The sequence below is a fragment of the Danio aesculapii genome, chromosome 19 (assembly GCF_903798145.1).
Source record: "Danio aesculapii chromosome 19, fDanAes4.1, whole genome shotgun sequence".
NCBI lineage: Eukaryota > Metazoa > Chordata > Actinopteri > Cypriniformes > Danionidae > Danio > Danio aesculapii.
Window position 1 is genome coordinate 3478387 of NC_079453.1, and position 9158 is coordinate 3487544.

Genomic DNA, 9158 nt, shown 5'->3' on the forward strand with positions numbered 1-9158 from the left:
TCCACCAAATATGTCTGTCTTAACTCTTCGGAAGTTAAAAGATTGTGGATTTGATAGGTAAGGGTTGGAGTAAAACGTGTTTTATTGTATAAAAAGGTCAAAACAGCATTTCTTTTTTCTCCAATTTTCAAATAAACACTCTCATTTACATATTGTTTCCCTCCAAAATGATGATTGCTCAACATCAATTGATTTCATTTGTTGTCATTGAAAATTCAGGGTTATTCCACCAAATATGTCTTTCTTAACTCTTCGGAAGTTAAAAGATTGTGGATTTGATAGGTAAGTGTTGAGGTAAAATGTGTTTTAATGTATAAAAAAAGTCAAAACAGCATTTTTTTTCCTCCAAATTTCAAATAAACACTCTTATTTACATATTGTTTCCCTCCAAAATGATGACTACTCAAAACATAAATTGATTTAACTTGCTGTCATGGGAAAATGTAGGGTTATTTCACCAAATACATCTTTCTTAACTCTTCAGAAGTTAAAAGATTGTGGATTTGATCGGTAAGGGTTGGAGTAAAATGTGTTTTAATGTATAAAAAGGTCAAAACAGCATTTCTTGTTTTAACGGAGGAAAACATTAGGACTATTTCAACATAATTGTCCCATAGCTAATGACACTGCATCTCTAGTACATTCATAGCTGCTCTAAGAACAACCAGGTTTAAAGTCAGGGTGTGTGAATAATGTTTAGCTGAACGTCGTCTCAAAAAAAACCCCAAAAACAAAAAAACCGCACCTCTTCCTCGGACAGCAGGTATTCTGGAGGAGGGTTGTAGGACTCCTCGTGTCCCGGCAGCTTCATCTTGGGCGCTGGGATGTGCATCTTGTGGCGTCCCAGAATGCTGTTGGGGTCTTCTTTGGCCCAGAGGTCGTAATACTGCGGCGTTGTTTCCTTGGGTCTGCGGGGTTTAATCCAGCCCATTTTAATGGCATGAACCAACTTCCCGACCTAAAGCAGAAAGACATTTCAGTGGCGGGACAGAAACACATCATTGAGGAGATTGAGAGCACATGTGGGCCGTCATTACCGCAAACACTCGCTGCACACATCCACGCTTCACACACTACATACAGCCATATCTAAAAAAAAAGACCATTAGGTTTGAGCCCAAACGTTTGCAGGTCTGATTTCTTTCAGCGTTCAATTTCAGATGCCCCATTACGCCGGCGTTTCAGACCGTTTTCCACTTTAAAAACGATGTGGGATTCATTATTTGTGAGGCGGCCCAGCTGGGAGCAGTTAGGAGACCAAACAGGACTATTTTTAATGCCGTTTCCTACAGTAAATAGACGTGAAGAGAGCGGACTTGCCTTCTCTTTCTCGATTAGCGAGGGAATGAAGCTGCGTTTGTCCTGAGGCCTGTTGGTGACGGGATGGATCATCACTTCATTGGAGAAGAAATCAACAGCAGGCTGGAAAAACAGAGAATCAGAAAGAGGAAAACATTCAAGGCAAAGTAAAAGACACATCAGTTTAAGCCTACAGGTGTTTGACTCTCCTGTTGTCCTTCACTAATAGTTTACATAATAGTTTTAATAACTTATTCCTAATAATGCAATTTATTTTTCTTTGCCATGATGACAGTGCGTGATATTATTCTACTTATTTTGGAAGACACTAGTATTCAGTTTAAAGTGCAATTAACTAGGTTAATCACTAGGTTAAGTAACCAAACAAACCCAAAACATGAACAACAAACAAACAAAATAATAAACAAAACAAACAAAAGACAAACAAAGCAAATAAATATCTAAAACAAAAACAAATATGAAATCAAAACAAACCAGCAAAAAACCAAACAAAAACAAAATCCAAAACAAACAAAAACAAAAATGAACAACAAAACAAATATAATACCAAAACAAACAAATAAAAATAAAATCAAAACAAATAAAAAACAAGAATGAAAGCAAAAAACAAAACAAACAAAAACAAAAAACGAGTGAAAAATAAAACCAAACAAAAATAAAATGCAAAACAAACACCACTAACAAACTAGAACTGAAATGGAAAAAACAAAGAAAAACTAAAACAAACATAAAATCAAAACAAACAAACCAAACAAAAACAAAAAACTAATGAAAAATAAAACCAAACAAAAATAAAATCCAAAACAAACAAGAAACAAACAAGAAAAAATGAATAAATAAAAAATAAATAAATAAATATAAATAAATATATAAATAAATATAAATAAATATATATATAAAAATAATCAAAGACAAAAATGAACATAAAACTAATGAAAAACAATAAATATAAATACAAAATAGACAAATCTCAACAAAACAAAAAAGCAAAAATAGAAAGCAAAAATAAAACTAAAAACTAATCAAACAAAAACAAATATAAAATCAAAAACAAAAAGCAAAAATTAAAACAAAAAACCAAACCCAAATAAAAAAACAAATAAAAAACAAACAAAAAACAACGATGAAAACAAAAACAACAAAACAAAAACAAACAAAAAACAAGAATGAAAACAACAAAACAAAAAAATTATAATGAAGATTAAAAACAAACACAAACAAAAACAAAACAAAAATGAAAAAACAAAAACGAAATATTAAAACAAACAAAATAACAAACAATAATTTAACTAGCTTAACTAGGCAAGTTATTGGATAAAAATGGTTCATTCTTTAGACAATAAAAAAAACATTTCTTAAGGAGGCTAATATCAAAACGGTTTATAAAAAAAATTAAAAACAGCTTTTATTCTAGCTGAAATAAATTGAAGACGACTCTAAAAAATATTTAAGGAAATACTCTGTTAAACATCATTTGGAAAATATTTGAAAAACAATTTTTCAGAGGGGGGCTAATAATTTTGACTTCGACTATATATAAAAACCCATTAACTTTCAATGTCTTCAATAAAACTTTTAAGTTTCCATGATATTCCAGAAATTCTGTGGGAACCCTGATAAACAGAACACAAACAGAACATGACATCAGCTAAAACTAGACCGCTAAAGAGCATCTGTAGTGACCACACACAGAAAAAAAACCACGCTCTGTTTGTGTTGACTTTTAATTTGCCAACACGTAAATGAAAACATCTGTGCTATCACAGGCTCAGCGGGACGACAGGTGGCTTTTTCACACTCGCGCTCTTTAAAAAGCCCGTCTGAGGTCGACTAACTGATCGCAGACCGACCAAACACGACTGACTCACTTCTTGTTTAGCGCAATTAGCTGCTAAACGGCAGCGTGACACCATGCAGACTCATTACCTCCTGCGTAGGTCAGACGGCTAATTGCGCTAGCGTTAATGTTTCGTTACTTCATTTGTCGGCGGTGAACAGTAAATAAAACAGATTTTTTTCCGCCATCGTGCGCTGGTGTTATTATCTAGAGCTTTTCACAGACTGCAGATGTTGAGGTGACACTTTGTGGATGGAGAAAAACTAAAGCGACAGAGCAGATCGGCAAACCTCGTATTCGTTGAAGTTGACGTCACCGAATTTGCCCTGCTGCAGACGGTGCACCAGATCCACCTGCTCGTCCGACAGACGGATGTCAGTGCCGGTCATCTTGTCCTGGACGGTTCGCCTGGTCAGAGAAAACAAAAGGAGTGTTAAAGAAGACACTGACGAAGGTCAAATATTAGTCTAAACTAGTGAGAAACCATCTTTTTGTACTATATGTTTTCTATGATGTTGTGTAAATATGCAAATTAGTTATTGTTTAATTACATACATGCTAATTTGCATAAATTTTTCACATCTTGTAGATCGTGTTATATCGTGTAGCCACAGGTGTGATAAAGTAGACATCTGAAGAAAATGAGGGTCAAATATTAGTCTATGCAAATGAGGCATTGTGTAATTAAATGTGCTAATTTGCATATATTTCTTAGTACAAAAGTAAATTTTAAAAATCTTTTTACATTTTGTAGCTAAATGTGTGTTAAAGCGGACACTGAAGAAGGTGATGAAGGTCAAATATTAGTCTAATTTAGAGCTCTACAATCTTTTTTGTATTACAAGTTTTCAAAGATGTTGTGTAAATATGCAAATGAGGTATTGTTTAATTACATATGTGCTAATTTGCATAATTTTTTCACATCTTGTAGCTAAAGGTGTGTTAGTGGACACTGAAGTAGGTCAAATATCAAGTCTAATTTGGTGCTACACAATCTTTTTGGATCTACAAGTTTTATAAGATGTACAAATATGCAAATGAGGTATTGTTTAACTAAATATGTTCTAATTTGCATACTTTTCTAGCACAAAAATCTGTTTTCTTGTTAAAAACAATGTTTTTTTTTTACATTGTGTAGCCACAGGTGTGTAAAGTAGACATCTGAAGAAAATGAGGGTCAAATATTAGTCTATGCAAATGAGGCATTGTGTAATTAAATGTGCTAATTTGCATATATTTCTTAGTACAAAGTAATTTTTTAAAATCTTTTTACATTATGTAGCTAAATGTGTGTTAAAGCGGACACTGAAGAAGGTGATGAAGGTCAAATATTAGTCTAATTTAGAGCTATACAATCTTTTTTGTATTACAAGTTTTCAAAGATGTTGTGTAAATATGCAAATGAGGTATTGTTTAATTACATACGTGCTAATTTGCATAATTTTTTCACATTTTGTAGCTAAAGGTGTGTTAAAGTGGACACTGAAGTAGGTCAAATATTAGTCTAATTTAGTGCTATACAATCTTTTTGGATCTACAAGTTTCATAACATGTTGTACAAATATGCAAATGAGGTATTGTTTAACTAAATATGTTCTAATTTGCATACTTTGATCACAAAAATCAGTTTTCTTGTTAAAAACAATGTTTTTTTTACATCGTGTAGCCACAGGTGTGTTAAAGTAGACATCTGAAGAAAATGAGGGTCAAATATTAGTCTATGCAAATGAGGCATTGTGTAATTAATGTGCTAATTTGCATATATTTCTTGGTACAAAAATCTGTTTTCTTTATCTTTTTACATTTTGTAGCCAGTGTTGCGTTAAAGTGGACACTGAAGAAGGTGATGAAGGTCAAATATTAGTCTAATTTAGGGCTATACAATCTTTTTTGTATTACAAGTTTTCAAAGATGTTGTGTAAATATGCAAATGAGGTATTGTTAAATTACCTATATGCTAATTTGCATACATTCTAGCACAAAAACCTGTTTTCTTTCTTTTTAAAAAAGTGTTTTTTTAATATATATTTTGTAGTCAAAGATGTTAAGGAATGAGTTTAAAGCGGACACTAACAATTTTTTGTTACTGTTATGTGTAAATATGCAAATTTGGCATTGTTTAATTAAATATGTGCTAATTTGCATACTTTCCTAGCACAAAAATCTGTTTGTTTTTTTGTTTTTTGTTTTTTACACATCTTGTAGCCAAAGGTTTTATTAAATGGCATTTTAGGATTGTCTTTTTTAATCACTCAATAATTAAATTACACTAAAATCCAAACCAAACCAAAACACATCTCGTAGCCAAAGGTGTGTTAAAGCTGACACCGAAGAAGGTCAAATATTAGTCTAGATTAGTGCAATACCATCATTATTTGTATTACAAGTTGTCTAAGATGTTTTGTAAATATGCAAGTGAGGCATTGTTTAATTACATGTGTGCTAATTTGCATATTTTTTTAGTTTTTTTACATCTTGTAGCTAAAGGTGTGTTAAAGTGTACACTGAAAAAGGTGATGAGGGTCAAATATTAGTCTAATTTAGTGCAATACAATATTTTTATGTATTTGTTCTAATTTGCATATATTTCTAGCACAAAACTTTTTTTTACAAGAAAACATGTTGTTTTAATGTATTACATACATATGTGAAATCTTAATATGTGCTAATTTGCATACATTATTAGTACAATTCATTAAGAATAGCAAACCTTTTTTTAGTACAAATTTTCTGAAATGTTATTTTTATATGATAATGAGGTAGTGTTAAATAATATTGTACTAATTTGCATATATTTCTAGCCCAAATCTGGACATTGAATGAAGTCAGGTTGTTTTTATCTGACATTTAAATAAATTTGACATTTTATAACCAAATGTTTTTATGACGGGGATTGTCTTCGTTTTTCTTTTTTAATCACTCAGTAATGAAAATGCATATATTCGAAAATAATAAATAAAAAAGGTCAGAAAAACAGCTATAACAATGATGAGGGTCAAATATTAGTGTATTTGGTACTACACGTTTATTAAGATGAACCAAAACAAAACAAAACAAAAAAATTAAATCTGATGTTTTTTTTGGCCTTGTATATATTTAATATGCAAATTAGTTATTGTTTAATTAAATGCATGCTAATTTGTAGACATTTCTAGCACAAAAATCTGTTTTCTTGTAAGGCCAAAAGTTTAAATAGAGGGGATTTTAGGATTAATCCAAACAAAACACAAAAATAAATGTAAAAAAACATAAAAAAAAAAAAAGTTAAATAAAATCGAACTTTTTTTGGCCTTGTATATATTTAATATGCAAATGAGTTATTGTTTATTTAAATATATGCTAATTTGCATACATTTCTAGCACAGTTTTCTGAAGAAAAAGTTTAAATAAGGGGATTTTAGGATTAATCCAAACAAAACACAAAACTACATTTGAACACCAGAAAATAAATAAATAAACCTAATGATTTTTTCGCCTTGTATATGTTTAATATGCAAATGAGCTACTGTTAAATTAAATGTATGATAATTTGCATAGATTTCTAGCACAAAAAACTAATTTCTTGTAAAAAAAAAAAAAGTTTAAATTGAAGGGATTTCAGGATTAAACCAAACAAAACTAAACTAAATTTGAAAAACAGCAAAAAAAATTTAAAATAAAATTCCACCTTGCATGTTTAATATGCAAATGAGTTATTGTTTCATTAAATGTATGCTAATTTGAATTTATTTCTAGCATAAAAATCTTAATTTCTTGTAAAAAAAATTTAAATAGAGGCAATTTAGTATTAAAATAAACCAAAAACAGCAAAATAAATAAATGAATCATATAATCTTTTGTTACGGCTTAAGACTTGAAAAACTTTGTTACAAATATTCAAAAATGTTTACTATGCAACGGAGTTCTTGTTAAATTAAATGTATGCTAATCTGCACACATTTCTAGTACTTGCTTAATTGTTTTAAACGCATTACAGTGAAGTTTAACTTAAGTGCAAACATTTTTAGCAAAAACAAATTCTCTGAAACGTTATGTTTAAATATGAAAATAGTTTACTTAATTAAATAAGCTCATTTGCATAAAATGCTACAACAAAAAAACACTGGATGAATCAGCTTCAAAGCTCTGGTTTCATTTTTTGACACTTAAAGTCAAAGATTTTCTACAGAGGAGAATTTTATGGCTCTTCATAGTTTGTTTTCATTCCAACTAAAATAAAAAAATACAAGCCATTCAAAATCTCAAAATGGACAGGACATGTTTTTTCTTTCAGTCCCGCCATCAATACAGGCTGAATGAGTCTAAATGAAACTCCAGACACCGCTGCTCACCAGTAATCAGGATTCTCCATCTTGTCCAGAAACTCATCCAGCTCATCTTTGTTTCTGATCGGTTTAAAGATCTTCTTTCCGTCCAGGTCGTATCCGATGTGAGGATAATCCTTGTACCACTCCATAGGGATGTTCCCGACTGTGTTACGGATGTCCTGAGAAAAGGACAGAGAGAACGAAACTCATCGAGTTACCAGATCAACACCACAGGAATATTTTTCATTGCTCTGACGATGGTAGAATAGTCATTTCTACATCTGTTTCTACTATTTTACAGAGAAATATGCAGACAATACATGAACGTTCACAATAAATACACACTGAAGACCTGCACTGTTATCATATTAATAAAAAAAATTGTGTTTCTCTGAATTTGATCAAAGGGTTGAGGTAAAATGTTTGTTTTATTGTATAAAATGTCTAAACAGCATTTTTCCTTCTCCAAATTCCAAATAAACACTCTTATTTACATGTTTACTTCCAAAATGATGACTACTCTAAACATAAATTGATTTAATTTGCTGTCATGGGAAAATCAGGGTTATTCCTCCAAATATGTCTGTCTTAACTCTTCAGAAATTAAAACATTTTTCGATTTGATAGGTAAAGGTGCAGGCAAAATGTGTTTTATTGTATTAAAAAAAGGTCAAAACAGCACCCCCTCTCCCAATTTTCAAATAAACACTCGTTTACATATTTTTTCCCTCCAAAATGATGATTGCTCAAAACATCAATTGATTTCATTTGCTGTCATGGGAAAATGTAGAGTTATTCCACCAAATACGTCTGTCTTAACTCTTCTGAAGTTAAAAGATTGTGGATTTGATAGGTAAGCGTTGAGATAAAATGTGTTTTAATGTATAAAAAAAGTCAAAACAGCATTTCTTTCCTCCAAATTCCAAATAAACACTCTTATTGTTATTTACTTATTGTTTCCCTCCAAAATGATGATTGCTCAACATCAATTGATTTCATTTGCTGTCATTGAAAATTCAGGGTTATTCCACCAAATACGTCTGTCTTAACTCTTCTGAAGTTAAAAGATTGTGGATTTGATAGGTAAGGGTTGAGGTAAAATGTGTTTTAATGTATTAAAAAAAAGTCAAAACAGCATTTTTTTCGCCAAATTCCAAATAAACACTCTTATTTACATATTGTTTCCCTCCAAAATGATGACTACTCAAAACATAAATTGATTTAATTTGCTGTCATGGGAAAATTTAGGGTTATTCCACCAAATATGTCTTTCTTAACTCTTCAGAAGTTAAAAGATTGTGGATTTGATAGGTAAGGGTTGGAGTAAAATGTGTTTTAATGTATATCAAAACAGCATTTTTTCCCTCCAAATTCCAAATAAACACTCTTATTTACATATTGTTTCCCTCCAAAATGATGATTGCTCAACATCAATTGATTTCATTTGCTGTCACTGAAAATTCAGGGTTATTCCACCAAATACGTCTGTCTTAACTCTTCTGAAGTTAAAACATTGTCGATTTGATAGTTAAAGGTTGAGATAAAATGTGTTTTACTGTCAAAACAGCATCTCCCCCCCTCCAATTTTCAATTAAACTGTCATTTACATTTTTTCCCTCCAAAATTATGATTGCTCAAAACATCACTTGATTTTATTTGCTGTCATGGGAAAATAAATAAATAAATAAATAAAA

The 9158-nt window shown here is 30.9% G+C and overlaps 1 protein-coding gene across 1 annotated transcript in view; it reads right to left on the reverse strand.

The window, feature by feature from the left end:
- bop1 (BOP1 ribosomal biogenesis factor) overlaps positions 1-9158 on the reverse strand; it is a 133657-nt gene that overhangs the window by 36019 nt on the left and 88480 nt on the right. Inside the window, exons 4-7 of the mRNA XM_056479333.1 lie at positions 7489-7643; positions 3448-3565; positions 1321-1422; positions 746-958 (exon numbers count right to left, since the gene is read on the reverse strand). Of these exons, the coding sequence (XP_056335308.1) occupies positions 746-958; positions 1321-1422; positions 3448-3565; positions 7489-7643 (588 nt within the window). The remainder of the gene's footprint in view (positions 1-745; positions 959-1320; positions 1423-3447; positions 3566-7488; positions 7644-9158) is intronic.